This window comes from Chamaea fasciata, unplaced genomic scaffold (genome assembly GCF_029207755.1).
Source record: "Chamaea fasciata isolate MVZ Bird 193981 ecotype frontalis unplaced genomic scaffold, bChaFas1.0.hap1 SCAF_1, whole genome shotgun sequence".
NCBI classification, from domain to species: Eukaryota; Metazoa; Chordata; class Aves; order Passeriformes; family Sylviidae; genus Chamaea; species Chamaea fasciata.
The window spans coordinates 59,792,451-59,813,980 of record NW_027094086.1 but is presented as its reverse complement, the minus strand read 5'-3'; the positions used below and the strand labels follow the sequence as shown (position 1 = coordinate 59,813,980).

Here is a 21,530-nt window from a genome sequence, read left to right as displayed (position 1 = left end):
AACCCACACTTTTCTGGCATCTACATAATAGGCATAACAGGGTTACTTACCGTTAGCTGGAATTCTATTGGAAAATCTCCTCCACAGAAAAACACTGTTTGAAGTTTCTTCAGGATGCCACTATTACCTTAGAGCCATTGAAATTTTGAATTTCTTGTATGTAAGCATGCATGTGTCAAACAGGTTGACCCATCTCCCTTTATCCACGTTGGTACCACGCTCCCTTAACTACACTGGAAGCCGATCACAAGGATGCAAAGCTCAGTGGGGAGGATGGCGGGTGAGTGGAGGAGATGACCCAATAGGAGAACTCCAGTTTCTGATAAAGTAACCCCATTTTCTCCTACTTTGGATCTCCTCCACATATTCCCACTCTTTAGATAATAGTAAAGTAGAGCCTCTCAAAGGCAAACTGCAAAGTAAAAAATAAACACATTTTTATTCACATTTCCAGTATAAAACCCTGAATTTTTTATTTGGTTTTGTTCTCCAAAATTAGAAATAGCAGATCTTAATTATCTCCTTTTCTAAAGGAATGAATGAAATGATAGCACCAATGATTGAGAGCCAGGGAAATACAGCTCAGATTGCAGTGTTTCTTAATGTTATTAGAGATGGCCTTTTATCAGCCCTTTTAAGTCTTAATACTTCCAGTATAAAAAAATCCACAGTGTCACGTGGAAAAAAATTAAACCACAGGTATCAGTATATACAGGCAACAATTTCAGTACTTCTGTGCAGTTTGCCTTTAGTGGACAAAAAGGGTGAAGATTATGAAAACAGGGTAGAAACAAACCCACATCAGATGATCACAGCATCAAAGGCCAAAAAGCAATGCTTAAAGAATGTTTTTGAGCAACAATAAAACAAAAACCTGGATGTGTTGAGTATAAGCAGAAATTTTCCCAAAAGACACTTTCCACAGCAGAATATTGTAATCAGTAGAGGAAAAAAAACCCTATTTGTATGCTACTGCTTCCACTATAGAATGAAAATGCACAAATGCAAATACATCTTGAAAGCATTATTAATCAGGTCATAACTAATCACCAAACCTAATGGTGAAACTTGTATATTATTTTCTCTCCTAGAAGCACCACAGATGTACAAAAAAAAAAGGATCCTAAAAGCTGGACCTTGCACCTCAATTACCCTTTGTGAAATGACAATAAGTAGCCTGAAGAAAGCAACGAAAAGTTCAGCAGTGATAGAAGGGTTGCTAATTTCTACTTCTCAAATAAATTTTAGAAGTACCTTTATAGAAAAATGATGTTCCCACTACATGGGATGAGAATACAAAAAAACAAGACTCAAGAAACTGAAGCAAAGTGATGTTACTTACATGCCCTACATAAAAAACTCCAAACTGTTAAATATACTATATAACAACCTGAAACTTCTTTTTCAGTCAGTAGGTAAATTTTACTAGCTAAGAAGGAAAAAAGAAGTTACTGTAGTATGACCTATTTCATTTCGCCACGTTTGAATAAATTGCTGACATCCTGAAAAATTTCCCAGGATCATGCAACAAAATACTCAGGAAGAGAAGTTCTGAAAGTAGAGGTATTTGAGGACAAACTGAAGAAAGAAATGCTACTTCTTACAGTAGTTTTGGAATAAATACAAACCAAAGCTTTAACAAGAATATATGTGATGCATCCCCATTTTGCTCAATTCCTAGCATAAGGGTCAATTTCCCCTCAAAATTTAAAGAAGATTTGACAGTTGTGAGCATTCTAAAGGCATTTGCTACCACCACACTATTTCTACAGAACTGCACTAAAAAAACCCCATACCACCAAACACCAAAACCCAGACATTCAGTGTGAGAAATTTCCCAATCTTTATTTTCTGTTCTTGTTTTCATCACTGTATGTTGTTTCCCAGAAGCTTCTGATCACTCTTAAAAGAAGAGAGAACATCTCAAGGTCTGTATAATAAGGGGAGCCTCTTACTACAAAGTCCTCTGAACTTGGAATTGGATTTTGTGTTTTCCAGTATAAGTAATCATTTGTATTGCTTCGGGTTTTTTCAGGTTTAGAACATCATCCAACCTATTATCTTCTATACTAACAAAACATAACAAAACCCAGAATACTCTGGAAATCATTTTACTAGTAGAAAGATATGTCTTGCATGTGAGAATGAGAAAACAACAGTATGACAGATTGTATTAAATACAATATTTAATTAAGAAGAAATTTCATGTCCTTATTGACAGACCTTTTTAAATTCTAACATTATAAACATTGACATGAACATGTGCATCTCAGGAGGGAACAGTGACTATCAATTACATGTTCTGCAGGTTTGCTTCTTAGGCAAAGGCAACCAGCTGAGCAGTACTGACTGCAAATACATGTAAACAGTTACTGAAAGATCAGAATTCTAAGTCCTGAGATTGCAGATCAGCTTCTTAGGAAAGCAAATAGCATTCTGGTGGCAAGGGTGTATTTGTATGGGCTACAGAACTACCAGCATTTGGACTTCTGGTTTTTCAAGACGATTTGCCTGTCACCACTATTTGAATTATCATTCAATGCTTACAGGGACACTTTAAAGGAAGTAAAGGTGATATAATTTATATGAAAACACATTTGGTGACAGATGATAGTCAAAAACCCAAAGACAATTTCAGATAAAAGACACATTTGTTTGTTCTGACTTCACTTAGAAGTCTTCAAATGAAGATGCCTGAATGCACTACAAAGAACATAAGTCCTCTTCCCCAGCCTTCAAATCTAGCTCAAATGAATCATGATACAGTAGCACTCTCAGAGGATCTGCACTTCTTCCCAAGTCTGAACACATGAGGAAGAAAATCTACCTGAACAAACATGAAATTCAACAAAAGTATTACAAACAAACCTGAAAGAAGAAACAAAGTTCTGCCAGGTCTATGCAGACCTAGAGATTAGCCTCATCTGTCTAAAATGCAAAGTTGGCGTTTTTTCCTTAAAAAAGGAAAAAGAAAAATCAAAAAAACCTTTCAAAGATCTTTTTAAAACTCCTATGTCATTTTATTAATCAACACTGAAGCAAAATATTTTAAAAATAATACAGCCTATAAATATCAAGAATAAAAAAGACAGTGTTTTAAGCTTGAATGTTCTGCCTAGCTGATAGGAAAAAGAAATTAGGAGCATGAAGCACAGATGCAGACATAGGGAGAGGGTCGACCAATTTAACGCATGCATCCGCGCAAATGCTTACCTACCTGAAATTCAAAAATTTTGAAGGGCTCCAGGATCTTCAAGGAAACTTCAAAGAGTTGGGAATCTGTGGATGAGATTCCAAGTAGAATAGGAAACATCTTATACAAATGAGACTTTAAAATGCCCACACCACACATGTTCTGTTTCTCTGAACCAATTTTATAGCATATTGATGATCAGTCTAGATTTCTGATGATGAAAGAATTGTTTTGTGAGTTCTAGGAGTCTTTCCCCTCCCCAAGAAATTATTTGTTATTTACATAATACAGATGATACATATACACAGAAACTGAAGTTTAAATAACAAAACATGAGTTACTCATTGGGATTATAAATCCTAAGGAGCCATTAAAAAAAAAAAAAAAAAAAAAAACAAACCACCACTCTTCAGAGTAATGTAGAACAAAAGACTGCTTTTTTTTTCCCCAGAGTCTTCTCATTCATTTGAAAAACTGTAGAAGTCAACCAATGAAAATAATCATAATATTTTAAGAGGACCTGGATCAGTCTTGTTTAATAAAGGTGGAGACTTTAATTTTCTTTTTTTTACATGCAAATCAGCACAACCTAGAGAATTAAAATTGGTAAATTATACTATTTCTTCACAGCATGATGCAACTTACCACAGTCAATTAAGTTTTTACAAATGATACTATACAATTAAAAGGGAATGAAACTAAGAACAGAGAAGTTTGTGCAGACAGAATACCAATTACTGGTTACCAGCTACATGAAGTTACTGCCTAGAGTCAGAAACAAGGAGATAAGCCAGTGGTGCATGCTTCCAAACCAAAACCAATGAAAACCCCTGGAATGTTCCCCCTCAGCAACAGCCCACCTGCCACAAAACCCAAAACAACCACCAAAAAAACCCCAAAATGAAGCTTCATATTATGGAACAATTCAAGAATCCCAGCTGTGAAAAGCAAAGAAAAACAGTCATTTCTTCACTACCTGCAGGCTACACACGCCTACACATAGTTCTCTGTATTTTATAGGAAAAAAATTAGTTTCCAAGTGCTTACGATCTCTAAGTTTGCTAGTTTCATTGCTCTATAAAATATAAAAAGAAACTGCTGTTAATAGGTGAAAGTATGATTTTTACATGACTATATTTTGCACTGTCTTTTTCCAAAATGAATCCCAGTAGCTACTCACTCAAATCTGAAGACTATGTTTCTGATCATCTCAGGTTATGAGCATGTATATTGAGGGGAAAACTCATGCAAACTGCCTACTGCCACGGCAATTTCAAACACAATCAAGGAAAGAATATGAAATGCTTGACTATAAAACCCATACTGTAATAACTAGACATCAGCTCACAAAAGCCGAAGAAAAAAATTAATTATTCATAATATTCTACCAAGTATAGCTTCAGAATGGTAATTTTTTTCCAAGTTCTCTGCATTGCAGTTACTATGACTGCAGATGCCCACTTTAGAAATGTTTTATCATAGCTATGCTGTAAAGCCAGATTTATAAAAACTACTTTTTACCTCCTTTATTTATTACTAACCTTGTGATAAGCTCTGTTGATCAAATGGCTGCTGTGTTATAGTCTGTTGTTCAAACTGAGTGATGTTTTCCTGTAATGCATGCTGGGATGTGACAAATCTATCTGAAATGGGGAAAGGGAGAGTAAAGGGAGAAAGAAAAAGGGAAAATATCAAGGAAAAGAGATGCAATTAAATGGATATTTCAGTTGTTTTGAAACACCCGTGTTTTACAGTCATCTGAATGTTCGCATTAAAAAATTAAACAATTATTAGCTGAACAAGTATTTAAATCTTTATTTATAGTACATTTTATTTATTTTCCCCTGTTGTACTTGATAACTCATTGCACCATGAAAAAGAGCAAAGAAGCAAAACCAAAATACTTTGTTCCACTATTACAAATAAAATAAGAACATAGAACATTCATCTCAAACCACAGGTATTACTTTCTAAGTAGACTATAAAGCAGTGTTTTTTAATAAGAGAAATGACATGGTAAGGTTTTGTGGACAGATTATTTTTCTGTGTATTTGTCTAGTAGTTTTGCTTGCAACAACTAAAGGGTGCAAATCCTAATCTTTTTCTATTTTAATAGTAAACTTAAACACCAATGAATGAAACTGTACTACATACTTTAAGTATATAGTAAGTAGCCTTTACTTCCTGTATTTTTCTAGTTCCTGTCAAGAAACAATTATTTGAGAACCTGCAAACTTACCTCATTTTAGAAACCTGAACGCATTTGAAATACTCACCCTCATCTTGCTCTAAAGGCTGATCAGCCAATTCTTGTTCTAGTGCTGTTTCTTCTGTGCCTACCACTGGCTGTTGGTCTAACTCTAAAATAGCCTGCTGATCTGTTGCAACAGTTTCTGACTGCTGTAGCTCATCACTTTGAATTTCCACTTGCATTTGCGTAGAAACATGAATGCTCTGCTGATCTACTGTAGAATCATCTATTGAAGAAGACTGCTGATTCTGCTGAAGTTGCTGTGCAAGTTCATATCTACAAAGTAAGGTGAGAAAGTCTTTATGGTTTCAGTTAGACATATATCCTATTTATATGAATAATTTTTTATTTTTACTATACACCACAATTTACTACTATACCTGCAAAGGTACCTAAGGTTTGCTACCCATAAATAAAAATCCTTATTTAAATATATACAGTTGCTACAAAGCAAAGCTGCCTTTCCAAGTATCTTTAAGGAATGGCAGCTGAATTTCATTGAGAGATTCATGCAAAAATTGCAAGCATACCTATGAGTCTTCATGTGTTTTTTACAGTTGAGGGATGTTTTGAATGTTTTTTGACAGTAGGGACACATATATGGTCGAAGGTCATTATGGATCCCCATGTGTCGCCTGAGGCTACCACCGGTAGTGAAGGCCCCGTTGCACACAACACACTTGAAAGCTTTCAATCCAGTGTGTGTTCTAATATGTGCTTTCAGAACTCCAGCTGACACAAAGCCTCTTCCACACTGAGAGCACTTAAATGGCTTTTCACCTGTATGAGACCTTTTCAAGAGAAAGCAGAATTTAAAATATTTAAGAGTTTGATTTGCAAAGTTATTAAAGGACTCAATTTTAAAATATCTGAAATAAACCAAACTAAGATAACAGCTGTATGGATGGAAGAAGCTTCAATTAAGAAAATCCAGATACTAAACTTTATTAAGTTACAAACAACCTGGCAGGGCTAAAAACAATACTATCTGAGTAGTTTTAGTTGTGTTCTACAGTCCAATCTCCTTTTCTGATCATGCTTTGTCTCCATTAAAATACTTGGGTTTAATTTTTCCGTTCCAGATGGTATAGCAGTTCTCCAGACTAGTATATTATCACTGACGTGTATTTTCCTCAATTCAGCTTAAAAAACTGTCCACAAAAGTTTAGAGAAAAAGATATGGTTCTCCTTATATATACTACCACTACACTTAACAACAAAACCCTTGGGAAAAGAAGTGTGTCCATCCTGAATACCTCTGGAACAAGGCACAACCTGTCTCTCATAATGCCATGTGAAAAAAATATTTGAGTGGGGAAAGCCTCCCCCTTGTATTCTCAAAGTACACAGCACTCGCTATGTCCTTCCTTCCAGAGGTGCTAGAGGGGTTTCCCTTTAAGACTACACTGAGATACAAAACAGATGGAAGGAAAGGTTAGGAAATGGATTGCAACAAGAATTTTAAGGATTACACGTGTAGCATCCCAGGAGAGAGCTAGAAAGAAGGCAATATGAATGCTAAGAAATGGAAGATTAAAGAAGCAAGATTTAATAAAATCAGGAAAAGTTAGGGACAGCTTATGATTACAGTCACCTTGGAAGTCTATGACCACCACATCAGACGCCACAACAAATTAAGTGACAGATACTAGGATTACTGTTTATCTACCAATACACACGATAAAAATCAGCAGTAGGTTATCCTGACCTTCTTTGGTGTGTCTTGGGGACTATTTGACACACCCACTACAAATTTCTCTCTTTTTCAGAGAGGGAAACAGGCTTTGCAAGCAATGATGAGCACTACTCCACGAGGACAGACTGTCCACAAAATTATCTACCACAGCAATTTAATTATAGCAATGCCAATTTACAAAGAGCAAACGGGTAAAAAGAAAAAAGTTTCTAAATCCTCCACAAAACCTTAAACAAAGCCATGTCTCACTCAGTACTCTGTTGGAAGATCAATCAAAGAAACACAGCAGCAGGTGATTGGTACCCACATCATATTTTTTGCGTTTTCAGTATAATTCAAAATTATTTTCATTTAAATCAATCCATCTAGAATGTGGATTCTACAGAAGACAGTGAGAAATCTTGGTAGGATATTACAAAAGAAAAGATGGGATATTGTAAGGCTTCCCTTCCTCCTGTTAAGATAGCCTATAAAACCCAAGAACTGTTTCAAGGCAGTCTGAGAACTTAAAATACAGAATTTGATTTATTAAAAGAGTATGAGGAACTCACCACGATGTGAGCTAGAGAGAGTGAGAAAGCAGTACAGAACTTACATTGCAGAAACAAGCAGATTGCCCCCTGCTCATATAGCTTCTTCCCTTACATTCCAGTAACCATCTTTGGTGGGGTTTTGTCATATTTCTTCTTATGATTATTTATAGTTTGTAATTCAGAGAGCACTGTTTCATACCTTGACTAAATGTTAAATCTCACAGCCTGTAAAACGGCAACTTTATTGTAACTTTGAAGCTACTCTTCTTTTCAAAACAAGATTGGATTAGTTACCTCCACTGGTTCTCCTACAACCTAAATTTTTCTATGACTCCATGACTTTGTGGTTCTAAAAAGCAATGACTACATGGAACTTGAACTGAGCTTCAAGCAACAAAACGATCCCCAACAATATTTACTCGATTACAATGTAAGCTCAAATTCTTTTAGGTTTTCTATACAGGACAAAAGGTAAATTTCCTTCTCAAAAAATAGGAGTTCCATACAAAGGCAGGTAATTCAGAGTATGCAATTACAAAATTACCGTAAGAATTCACAACCAATGCTTGTTATTTTCTATACACAGTTTTGGGAAAAAAGAATCCAAGAGTCAGTAAACTAAACTGCACATTGAACACAACCATTTTCACTGCTAGAACTGCACGTAGGCATGACTTAGTCCAAAGTCTCCTCCAACTCTACAAGAAAAAAAATCTATTATTACCGGTTCAGTGTTTAAGAGATGGTAAAAAAAAGTCTTTTCAGTGACTACTGTATAAATTTTGTGCCTTTCCACAAATCTGTTGTTATGGCATACATTTCCTTTCTTTATTGTGTTTATTTTACCTGATGTGTTGTTTAAGATGACAGGATTTTTTATAGGCTCGATGGCAATAATAGCATTTGTATGGTCTCTCCGCATTATTCACAAAATTACTGTTAAAATAGTTTTGGAAGACCTGGCTGTTCCTCGGGATAGGCTGGATAAGACCTGCATATATAAACACACACACACACAAAAAGGAAAAGTTGATGGGTAAAGTTATTCCAAAGATGCAGTAGTCTGAAGAGCTAGTACTTGAAAAGAAAGCATGACTAAACTTGTAGTATCCAAAAATACAAAGAAACTGTGAATACTTTTAGCATTTACTTAAAATTATGCATCCATCTTCTTAACATTACAGATATTATACTGTACATGGTATTTTAGAAGTAAGTTCTTCTTTTATGCACAGGTCCACCTCACTGCAGTAGCAGCCTTGTCCAAAATAAGCATTCACTTTATAAAAAGTTGACAGTTATGAATTTATTGCTGATCCAATAATTTCTACTTCTTCCAACCTCAACCTTAGCAAATGATATTTAATCAATGTATACCAGGTATTATCAGGTATACAACTTGACAAATAAATTTAAGACACCTTTTGTGCAAAGCACTGAAACACGTAGGAAAGAATTTGCAGACTTTTTTTCACAGGCTTTTAGAAAAATTAAGACTATTTCAGAAAGCAAAATATGTATCAACAGAAGGGCCACGTAAAAATTAACGTTATTACAAAGTAACATTATTAGGTTCTTGACACCTCTAAAAGAATTATGATGATTTGGGGGGGGGTGGGGGCCGGGGGGGGGGAAGGAGTCAAAATGTGGAAATACTGTCAGGGGGTTGAAAAACATGACACCTTCTAGATAAACAGTAGAACTTATTTTTACATTTAACATTCTAACATCAGCAGAGGTCATGTGTCATCAGTATCCATAGGAAACAACTTCTATAGTATTCCTTGTTAATATTAATCTTTTTCCAAAAATTGGACTTTCACAGAGCAGATCTTAATTGTATTGAAGTGGAGCTTCTCTTCAAAACTGAGAAATAGCATTATTCTTGTTTCTGGGGTACACTCAAGAAAGAAATACTCTGTGATCTGTCTGAAGCAGTCAGCTAAGTTTTGACTGCCTCCCAAAAATTTAAGTTTCTCCTATCTGATACCAAAACAACCCTTACTCTTGCTTTCAGTAACTCCTGGATGCAGTGAAAGCAAAAGGATTTTTAAAGAGTGATAACAATTTTATCGATAAAAGCTAAAGGTATTACCAATGTAAGAGTCCACCATAAAAATGACTGTGCAATAGACAAGTCAGGGGTTAGCAGACTGTTCAATCAAACAACAAAGAGTAAACACCTCACCCACTACACTGACCTCTACTGGACAACAACCTATTGTTTTGTACAACTTTTTCCAAAAAGTGGGTTTACATAATCTTGTGACAATATTTATACAACAGAATTTAAAACAACTGGATGAATTCTCCAAAGCAGGTTCCAGAATTAAGCTTCCCTTTTTTTTTTTTTTTTTTTTTTTTTTAATATGACCACTAATGATTACTACGAATTCAGTTCAGGTCATAAATACAACAAATGCTTTAAAATCATGTAACAGACTGACTCATTAATATCTGTAATCTTTATTATTATTTTTTATTGAAACATGATCATCTTAAGAAGACTCTAGGTCATGAACTGTCATCTCTTCTATACCAACAGTCTAATAATATTCAAATTAAACTCCTAATATAAAAACGCACATACTTTCCTACTGGTAAGGCTTATACAATTTCACTGTAAATAAAAAATACTGTACTTATTAATTCTAGTGTAAGCAAACTATTAAATACAGCACTTTGCTGAAGTTTGCTTTTGATGACTTATTTCAACGTGCATCTTTACGAGTGAGCTCTGAATGCTTTTGCTTGAACAAAATGCAACCTCCATATTCCACTGAAATCCAAATTTCAAGAGAGTATGGATTGACTCGCTCTTTACCTAAATCAGTTATAAGTATGGGCTCTTGCAAAGGAATGTCTGGTACTGGACCACTTGACTTTCCTACTCGAACTTTTGCAGGTTTACGTTGGTGTCGCAGCTTTCTCAGTTCCGTATGTTTAAAATGTGAAGTGATATGAGTTTTCCGATGGCCCGATGTTCTAAACTTCTTGTCACAGTGAGGACAAGCAAAAGGCCTAACACCTGCAAAAGATTAAAAAAAATTAGTTAAAAATTTTATTTCCATCAACCTAGAAATGTAGCTCTAGAATACTGATTCTATTCCCTGTTTGTTTGGGTTTTTTTTTTTTGCTTTCTCTCATGGTGTCTTTTGTAACACAGGTTTTCAAAACAGATCCAGAAAACCCAATCAAAGTAACAACTAATCTGCTGAATGGATAATTGATTGAAACACATCACTTGAAGCAGGTTTGTTCTCAAAAAACTGAATGATGCAGAAGTGACGGCAATTTGAAGTGTTTCAGAAGCCCTCCTAAGAATTCCATTTCGCAGGTTAAGGTCCTTCCAAAACAAACCTTTAAAAAACTGTGAGAAAAAGCAAACAGGAAACACAAGTATGTTATATAATAGGATAAAAGAGAGGGAACAGGGATGTGACAAAGTTGAAGGAATTCTAGATCCACCTCTGAAAGCATCAACTCTGTTTGATGGCAGTCAAAAAAGCATGCCAACAGAAATACCAAAGAAAGACTTCTGTACTGTTAAAATCCAGCAGAAACATCTCCCTGGGAGAGACTTCCTGGAGAACTTGGTAAGTTAGAGGCAGGCAAAGCTGAACAACTTTCTGGTTTTGTTCAAGGGGAAATCTTGGACTTAAAAGGCAAGGAAATGTGACTGGGTATTTTGAAGACAGCTTTTATCAAGTTCAATCACGGGCAGCAAAAATGTAGAAGAATGAACCATTCTTCACAATGCAACAAATGAAACATTCTCTAAAACTACAGAGCAGTTCCATAAACACTGGACTACCTGTCTGCCAAGCCACCTAGTGCTTCTGCCCTCTGAATTAATCTGAATGCTTGTATGAAGTAAGCCTGACCTTCAACTAACAGAAAAAAATACCGGTTTACAAGGTTACAAAAAAACCAAGTAGATGACTTTCGGCAGGTGAATTCAACATTGGTATTTAATGGATAAAATGCATCAAACTATAAAACATGTTGGATCCCAAATGCACCTAAGCTAATAAATGATATTTTTGCAGAAGTTAATCACATAAACAGGAATTAAAGGGAAGTGCAGCACATTTATCTTGCTGCAACTTTATTTACCTGTATGAACAAAAGAAGAACTTGGAAAACAACCAGGTAGCCTACCAAAAGCAGAAAATGAATTGTTCTTTATGGAAAGGATAGTTCAACCACATAAAGTTTTGAAGACATCATACATTACATGACCATATGACCAAAGGAGACCATCAAAGACCATATGATCAGAGGAGTTACAGGATATTCAGCATAAGATGCTGAGTGAAAACATGAAGCAACATTGTAATGGAGAACATAAAATGAGAAGTAACCAGTCCTGAGTGTTACAGTGAAATTATCAAAAACTGTGGGGAGGGGGAGGGAAGATGCAGAGCAAATATTAATGATTACTGGGGATAAGTAAAATCAAAACTCAAATTGCAAGAGTATGACTCTTTAGAAGGCACAAATAAATACATTCAGAATAGTGATATTAGAAAGCAGTAACAGCAGGCTCATCATCAGAAAATTAAATGTCTATGACTTCTGTAAGAGCCTTAAGTTTCAAAGCCATGAAACAGTAGAAAGTTACGACAAAAAATGACACTCATCACATACAACACTAAAATGATACACTCTCTGATAGATATTAACAATGACATGGCAGACACATCTACAACTTAAACATTTCACAGTCTTTTCTCATTCAAGGTCCCACCCACATCATAGAATACACAAAGCCATTTCAAGGCCTTACCTGTATGCAGGCGAATGTGAACTTTTAAACTCCCTGAGGTGGAAAAGCTTTTCATACAAAATTGGCACTTGAAAGCTTTAATGCCCGTGTGTGTTTTTATGTGTGCTGTCAGAGTGCTCTTCACGGCAAAGGCGCGGAAGCACTGGGGACACTTGAATGGCTTCTCATGGGTGTGAATGCGGATGTGGCGCACTAAATCACTTGGTTTTTTAAATTCCTTAGAGCAATATGGACAAACATGCCACCTGATTCCATTTTCTTCACGTATAGAACCTAAAACAAGGAATATCAAAATGAATGCTTTTTAAACCTTCTAACAATTCTTGAAAAATCCCACTAGATTAATGCTACTGTAATCAGACCACAAAAACACTTTGTGTAAGAGATGCCATCACAACACGCTTCATAGAAGATTAACTTCTCCATCAGATATATTCTACTTCATGAAAATAGTGATAGGCTGGAATGACAAAAAACCCCCTCAAGAGAATCCTGTTGAAATTCGAATATCTCAATTTCTATACCACTTAGAAATGTAGAATGCAGCAGTAAATGCAATATAATATACCACTTAACTTATAAATAACGTACGTAACACAAAATTATCCAACAATGACTGCAAATCCGCAACCACAACCACACCAAATTATTTTACATACTTATCTAACTGGAGGAGATAATTGCTGGAGCCTCTTGTTTGCAAATTCAGACTTAAATTACATTTTGTAAACTTGTAAAGGAAGAAAAAGGGCACAACTCCTTCTGACAGATTAACAATTTAAGGCTACTTTTTTTACAAAAGTTGTTTTATGATCCAAGAACCCTAACGTCTGTCCTAAGGCAACAGGACTTTTTTTCTCAACAAAAAATTAAGGAAACCCCTTCTAAAACCAATCCAAGTTTTTTATTAATATATGTTCTTCAATATCAGATTGTTTGCTCATTTAAATCAGTTAACCTAGTGGTTTTCTTCTTGTCAACACACTGAGATCATGTTACTTTATCATAAAACAAAAGTGGTTGTGTTTGACTGTACAGCAGTGACCTTTTATTTTTATTTGCAGTCACAACTAGAGAGTTGTTACTGTTAAACCTAAGTGACAAAATAATTATTACCAGAGGAAAAATTTCATGTTAATTTTTATCACAGCTATACTGAAGAAGACAAGCTTTTACTTTGGATCAATTTCTCCATCACTTGCAAAAGAAAAAGCAACATCAGTGTACCCATGAAGATACTACAGACAGAGATCAAAGGCTGCATTATAGCGTTGTATATACCAGGCTGGCTGCTAAAGTATAATGGCTTTACTTGGTGCAAACAACTTCTAGCAGCCATAAGGCTCAAGCAACCTTGAAACTGAAGTTGCATTTAAGCACACAGACACAAAATGCAGGCTTGCATATACACAACCCAGAACAGAGGCAGAATAATAATATATATTTATGGTGACAATATCATATCAGTACTGTGATTCCAGAGACAGGTGACATAGAAAATTATACATAATTCCAGCTTTGTCCGTCCCTACATGGGATCAGTCAAGATCTGCAGTCCTGCCTTTATGCCTCTGTAAGGCCCCACTTCCAAAGGGGAAGAATAGTCCCTGCAAAAACTCTTTACTCTGGGACAAATGAAAACCCAGTCCTTGTCAGAAAAGGATGATGGAAGAGAGTATTAGACTCACATAGTTTTTTTTGTCCTTTTCCTATAACTCCACTGATTTAATCCAAAAGATTTAGAAGTATAATTTCACTTCATGCCACCTTGACATGTTTTTTTTTATGAAAATATATTTTATAATGAAAATGATAAATATTATTAATCGTACCTTACACTGCGTTTTAGGTAAGAACAAATACTAATCCACAACACATTTTTGGAAATCCCTTTATAAAGCCATACACACACCCACAATTACTACACTCTTTACAGCACAAGAAGTAGAAAGCATTGGCAACATTACCAGGCAAAAACGGTGATTTTTTCTTAATGAACTTTTTTTCTTTTTTATCTAGTTTATCTGTACTATCTTGCTCCTTATCTTGTTCAGCACTATTAGAATCAGCCTGATGATTTGAGAGGCTCGGGACATCTGGGTTCGGATCCTGGCCCCCAGCAGCCTTAGCCTGGCTGCAGTCAGTAGAATGTGCAGAGACAGGAATTGACGACAACCCGCTGTTCTCTAATGCTTGCTAAAAAAAACCCAAAAAAATTTCCAGGTTAAGGAAGAAAAATTCCACAGTTATCCCCAGCTTTTCCCGAACAAGTACTTAGAAGATCCAATGCAAATATAATCAAAGTAATTAAATGTCTCATTCTCACAAAATTTCAGTTGTACTGCAAACCTGCAAACACATTATTACACAGCACTGATTTCTGATTGTCTGTGAAATTTTAGGTTGGATTTTCTGCACTTACATATTTCTCAGCAACTGCCTTTCAGGAAACAACAACACTTTTTTTTAATAGCTATCAGGATAGCAGTTACGTATCATGTGGTTACTCTTTCCAATTCTTCATCACATTCCAGACATTAGAGAACTCAGCACAGCTAAAAAAGGGTGAACCTGCCCATACCTGCATATAACATTTGGGTCTTCTAAACCCCAATTTAAATGGTGCTGGAAAGTCTAGAGATGAAAAGGTATCTTACAGGTAAGCAGGCCACCACCAATAACATCAAAGTGTTATTCTCTTCCCTGATCCATCCTGTTTGTGCCTTTACATGGCGCAGGCTGCAGAACAACACAGATGGTAATTCACCATCCTACATCTCTTTCGTTACACTGCCTCCTCTTCTGCCATTATTAAGGACAAAATATAGTAAATTTTTTTAAGAAAAACATTGGCTGACCTCAGAAAAAAAATTCTTGCACAAATAGGAAGTATTTAGATAGCCCTTATTAATAATAGGGTAAAGGTCACATATACATTCTCTTTTTTTAACCAGATAAAAATATTTTTCCCACTTTCAGTGATACCACGTTTTAAGTACTGATAACCTAAGGACATACCACAAGCTGCTTCGAGGCAACAGGGAAAAAAAAAAAAGGCTAAAGGCATCAGTGGAAATATCCATGTACAGGGGTGTACACTTAAAACCATATAAAGATACATTGGTGCGGTCCATACCCATTAAATAAATTTTTACAATTCTTTCTTGAATGATGGATTGTTAAGAAATCCATAAGAAATGCTCTAACTGAAAATACTGAGAATGAATTTTATTAAAATATAAGACAGACTGAGAAAGGAACCATTGAAATGTAAAGCTATTCTCACATAGAGCTCTTACCTGCAAAATATCTCTACTAATCCCCACTGCAATGTTGAGCTGCTGACCAGGTTGTTGAGGCTGGTTATTTTCTACAGGACCTGGTTCTGATAACTCAAGGAGCTGCTGAATGACATCAGTGACAGTCTGCTGACCCTGATGAGCAGCAGCTGGAGACACCTGGTTTTCTGTCTGTTGAAGAAGTGGAGACCGAAAATGTGTGGCCTGAAATATACAGCGGTATGTTTGTCAAGCAAGATCAAAAGTTCGTGTTATGAACTCACCTGTCCAGCTCCCTTACCTGAAATATCTGGTTACTGTCTGCTACGAGGATGGCTACTTATACAAGACATAATGATTATACAGAACCTCATTCAAAGTTTGCTTACTCCATTATAGAACTGCTTTTATATTTCCCTTTTTTTCAGTTCTTCCCAAGCTTGAAATTGTAAGCTTACAGCTTGAATTAAATTTACTGTCAACTGCTGAACTTTCAACCAATTTAGAAAACATGGGGAGGGATCAACTACAAAGCTCCACATGTAAAGGCCACAAGAAAAGTAATTCCCCAAAGAAATAAACTGACATGGCTATCTTTTTAGAGTTCACATTTATCTCAAGCCGGTCCTTTGTAATAAACATCCTTCCATTAGAATTTCTTTTTAGTACAATATCTGTGTTGCTGTATCAAAACTTTTCAGAACAAACGACTAACTTTTCCTCTTCAGTTTGGAACCTTTGAAAGCATTTAGCTTTAGAGGAAACTTTTCATAATCTAAAAATTTAAATACACATCAAGTTCCATCAAAATACTAAAAAGTTTGGAAGCTTAAAAATCTAATTTCTCAATCTTTAATTTGAAATTGTGTATCTTATACTACCTTAGTAACAAATATGAAGAAAAAATGTGATAAAGAGCCTTGGTATTTATTTTAAAAGCAGAAATAAAGATTCTTGTTTGCCTACATTTATAAACTTCTCTTCTTATGATAAACAGACTGCACAAGTAAACCATTACTGAAACAACTGCTTTCAATAATTTGTTTTACTGCAGAAAATAGAAATATGTATTTATACAATGGTTAGCCCCACAGCTGGATATCCTAGAACACACTGGTTATGTGCTTCTAATATTCACTTCCAGGTGCATGTGCAATCACATACAGATATAAAAGGCTATCTTCTTTCAGACGATTTTTAGCAAAGAATAATCTTAGGCCTCACATTTGTACTATTACCCTCTAATCTGAAAACTTCCCTGAGATTTTCTTTATACTGACACTTTACATTAGACAGTCAAGATGATAGCTACTGTAGTAAATAAAGGAAGGTTACAAAGAATTATATTAAGAAACATTAGCTTGACTCAGATTATGTCCTGTGAATTTGATGAAGTATTCTTAATGCCTTCTCATGAGATGATAAAAAACAAATCCTTATCTTGTTTCTCTTACATGCATGTGAGAATACCACTTGTTACTTTGCTGATTTACCGATTAGTTCTTTTTTCACTTCACTAGTGAGACACAAAGAGACTCCATATCTCTTCAGATTCCAATTTAGCAAAAGTGCAATAAATAATTCAATATGGGTGACACACTATATTGCAATGAGAATGGCATAAACAGGCACTGATGCAAAGTAGTTTGCTGAAGAGTTTAACAGCTCTTTATAACGTCTTCTCTGGAAACAGAATGTAGGGAAGTTTTTATGTAGAGCAGGATGCCTACACTGAAAGTGTATAAAATTCTCGCAGGCTTTAGCAAGAGAAAAATTAATTGTTAATGAGGGAACTTCTTGACATCTATGATATGAAAATTACAGCATTACATGCATTTAGCCAGTGTGTCCTGCATATTATAAAGCCATTTATATACAGTGTCATGGAGGTTATCTTTTTTGAACAACCACGCACAAACATGCACATATAAGAAGTTTGTTACTCTTAAGATATATTGTTAATTATAAAAAGTTTCAGAGATCTCTTTCTAGGTCTGCTTGGTAAATCCACTGTTGTTCAACTGCAACAGTGGACCTTGTGACGACCCTTTGTTTGTCTGATCTGCTGTGTAACACAGTGTGCCTGCTCTCCGTGAATTACTCCTTCAAGTCACAGTAACTGTAAAAAATTACAGCAGTTCTTTAAATCAGGTAGTTTATTGTGGGCAATTTTTTCTGTTGTCGTCCAACTCCAATGCGTGGCTCCAAGAGTAAATTATCTTCACTAAAATGTCATACTTTATTTCCAAGTGTCACTTTGCCTAGCTTTGACCCTCAAACTTTTTTTCCTCTTCCCTATTAAGATGACAGACTTCTCCCTCTTCTTCAAAACAGAAGATGAAATCACATCTAAGTATTTCATCTGACGGATAACGCAGCTAACACACCTTGAATCTCTTCACTAATAAACACACCATAGCATATTTTAAGGATTCTGATGGCTCTGATTCCTCTTGTATCATTGAATACAGTTCATGAATAGTGAACAATATAAACAGACAACTCGAAATAACTCTAAGAATTGCCAGAATGAAATACAGACCATATAAAACCCTGGATCTGGACAGACTTGGTCAATAGTTCAATTGTATGAGGTTCAACAAGGCCAAGTGCTGGGTCCTGCACTTGGGGCACAAAAGCTGCCCCAGGCAGTGCTACAGGCCGGGGATAGAGTGGCTGGAAAGCTGCCTGGCAGTTTTAAGCAATTCTGGGAGGGGAATGCAATGGGATCAATTACTCTCAACTCATACCTCTCACTAGGAAAAACCTGGCACTTTTCATCACATTATCACAGACTACTTTGGAAGGGACCCATTGGGATCATCAAGTCCAACTCCTGGTCCTGTGCAGGATATTACAAGAGTCACACCACACGTCTGAGACCATTGTCTAAATGCTTCTTGAACTCCATCCATTTTGGTGCTGTGATCACTTCCCTGGGGAGCTTTTTCTAGTGCTCAAACACCCCGTGGGTGAAGAACCTTTTCCTAATATCGAATCTAAACCTCCCCTGCCAAAACTAATGGCCATTCCCTCATGTCCTGTCCCTTACCACCACAGAGAAGAGCTGTTGAACAAACTTACATGCAAAATCTTGAGTGTGTAAACAAATGAGACAACATAATCCATTCAAGAACTCTTCTACCTCTAAATAACCAGCTGCATTCACCAAGAAGCTTCCCTTCACATATTAGGTGATCCAACCTAGCACAAAGTATCACAGCATACCCTTTTTCACCAGTTAAATAAAACTTACAAAACTATGCAAAGTTTCTCCCACTGATAGTCTTGACACAAAAATATGACAAAAACTTCACACTTACGTTCTTCCATTTGTTATCAACAGGTTGCAAAAGATTAGTAGGGGATGTTGTTAAAGGCTGGGTGACAGAGTCCTACAACGAAATCAAAATATTTTAAATATTTATCAAAAAAAGAAAAATATGGCTGATACAATGCAGAAAAGTAGCACAGAAAAATCAGACTATGTGAGAGAAACAGAAGTCCACAAAATCATCTTAGCTATAAATCCTAATGCAGCAAATGACAGCAAAATGACAGCCTTACAGTCACTATAATTTAGAAAATATTCTTATGTATCACAGAAGAGTACATTATTTGGTAGCACAGCACTTCAGGAAACTTCAGCTTTAGGAATGAGAACTTAATAGGGACATAACCACTGCTTATCCCCAGGTATGTACCAAGTGATGACAGAGACTGATGGCAAACTTCAGAATAGAATTATTATATTGGAGATTTGTTGTTAAAGCAGCTCTGCAAGTTTTCAGCAGAATGAAGGTAAGTTCTAATCTAAGAATGTTAGTACTAATCTAAAAATGTACTACGTTTCTAAAGCAATAGAAAAAATAGGAATAATGAAACATACAGATTCAGATACAAAATTACAAACAAAAAGCACAATCCTCTCTAATATGCAATTGACAAGTCATTTTTTCATCTCTGCTCCTCCTTGCTAAACTTCTTGGCATCTATTTTTAGAAAGAATCTTTTTCTCCCTTCCCTTTCTTTGCTTATACTATTGTATGACATTTTTTGCTATTCCCCTCTTGCATGCAAGCAGCAAAGTATTCATACAAGCAGAGATAATACCACACTGCTGTAAAATCAATATGCTAAGCAAAATCAAACTATTTAAGCAAACCAAAAAAATAAAAAAACAGCTGTCCAAGGGAAAAAAAACCAAAAACATGAGTTAGCACGAAAGAATTATTTTCCATCCTGCTTTTAAGATTAGGCTTGACAATGTAGAAATGTAAAAAAAAAACAGAAAATGTATTTGCTTGCAAACAAATAAGACACATTGGTCTTTTTATGATTTAACATGGAAAAACAAATAGAATCTGCCCTATAGAACAACTTCAGAAAATGCAAAAAAAAAAAAAAGCTTTTCCAAACAACATTACTAGGCAGTTCATTTCAAGAAGACACAAAATGAAATTCAGACTTCAAACTTTAACCCTCCTCTTTCAAAGTCTGGTATTACTCATCACCCACTGAACATTAAAGCACGAGCTGTAGATTAGGCATAACAGAGGGGACTAAAGGTAGAAAAGGTTGATCTAAGCAAAGAAAAAAAGAACAGTACTATGGTAAATTAAATATGCACTGGCTCAAAAAATACTGTACTCTTATGAAACCAGAGATTTTCTGAATTTTAGCTCTTTTTTGTATCTTGGTAAAGAAAAAAAAAATTCACTGCTTACAATAAAGCTATGTTTTTTCCTTTATAATCTGCCTAATACAAAGCTAACATTTAAAAAAAGTTATTAGATATACACAGAAAAATCCACTATGTGTTTCTATGGACTAGAATTATACAAACAATTTCTGAAAATGAGTTGAAACTAATACAGTATATAAAACTTCCCCACAATTTTTATCAGAGGAGGCTAACATAATCTCTAAGAACAAGAATTATACTTTACTTAGCTGCAGAATTGAACTGCTATATTTTCAACCAAACCCTCAAATTGTAAATACTTTCTTGCATATAGTTGGCCAATTTACATTTTCCCAGTATTTAATCCTGCATATTAATACCAAAAATCACACAAAAACTTGGAAAAGACAAAAGATAGCTACAGGTCTAGAAGTTCTAACCTATCTAAAGAATTATTGGAATTAAGATATAGACCTAATTAAACTCTCAAAGGCATTTTCACAATATACCAAGCCAAACTTACCGCTGTAACATGAGATACATCTGTTGAAGCGCTTGCAGAATTCTGTGGACCACCCATGTGCATCTTGCTGATATGCGTATTTAAACTACCCAAGCTTTTGAAGACACAGCTACATTCCGTACAGTTGTATGTAGGGCCATTCTTCACCTTAAAAAAAAAATAAAGTATGTTTTCCCTACATCTACCAATTATTATGTTTTTCATTATTTTTCTATATAACAAGTATACTACGGGATTATGAGAGCTAAATTGGTTTACTTTTTCAAGTTACCAATAAGCAGTTATGGAATCAGGCTGGCACCTCTCAGTTATAAATGAACTATAATCTACGTGCATGACTACAATTGCTTACTACCACTTCTCAACGTTGCGAAGCACTGGACAGCAAAACACATGTCCTGCGGTAAACGAGGCCTCAGACTTTTCTCTCTTTACCATCTCCTACCTTTCCACTCTCAAAAGCAAAACAAATGCAACTTTATCAATTACGATGTGCCTGAAGATGAAACACCATATATAATACAAATGGAAGTTTGGAAGTATGAGATAAAATGGAGACAAAACCAACGGCATGAAGGGCACT

At 35.5% G+C, this 21,530-nt stretch overlaps 1 protein-coding gene across 5 annotated transcripts in view; it reads right to left on the bottom strand.

Annotated features, from left to right (window-relative positions):
- The window catches only part of ZNF236 (zinc finger protein 236), a 72,585-nt gene that overhangs the window by 27,032 nt on the left and 24,023 nt on the right, over positions 1-21,530 (bottom strand). For 4 of the 5 annotated variants that reach the window (XM_066184539.1, XM_066184542.1, XM_066184552.1 and 1 more), the window contains exons 7-16: positions 20,948-21,094; positions 19,064-19,135; positions 15,762-15,965; positions 14,430-14,658; positions 12,463-12,735; positions 10,498-10,701; positions 8,520-8,664; positions 5,975-6,235; positions 5,470-5,720; positions 4,735-4,836 (exon numbers count right to left, since the gene is read on the bottom strand). In XM_066184539.1, the coding sequence (XP_066040636.1) occupies positions 4,735-4,836; positions 5,470-5,720; positions 5,975-6,235; positions 8,520-8,664; positions 10,498-10,701; positions 12,463-12,735; positions 14,430-14,658; positions 15,762-15,965; positions 19,064-19,135; positions 20,948-21,094 (1,888 nt within the window). The remainder of the gene's footprint in view (positions 1-4,734; positions 4,837-5,469; positions 5,721-5,974; positions 6,236-8,519; positions 8,665-10,497; positions 10,702-12,462; positions 12,736-14,429; positions 14,659-15,761; positions 15,966-19,063; positions 19,136-20,947; positions 21,095-21,530) is intronic. The other variant, XM_066184544.1, reaches the window with a different exon arrangement.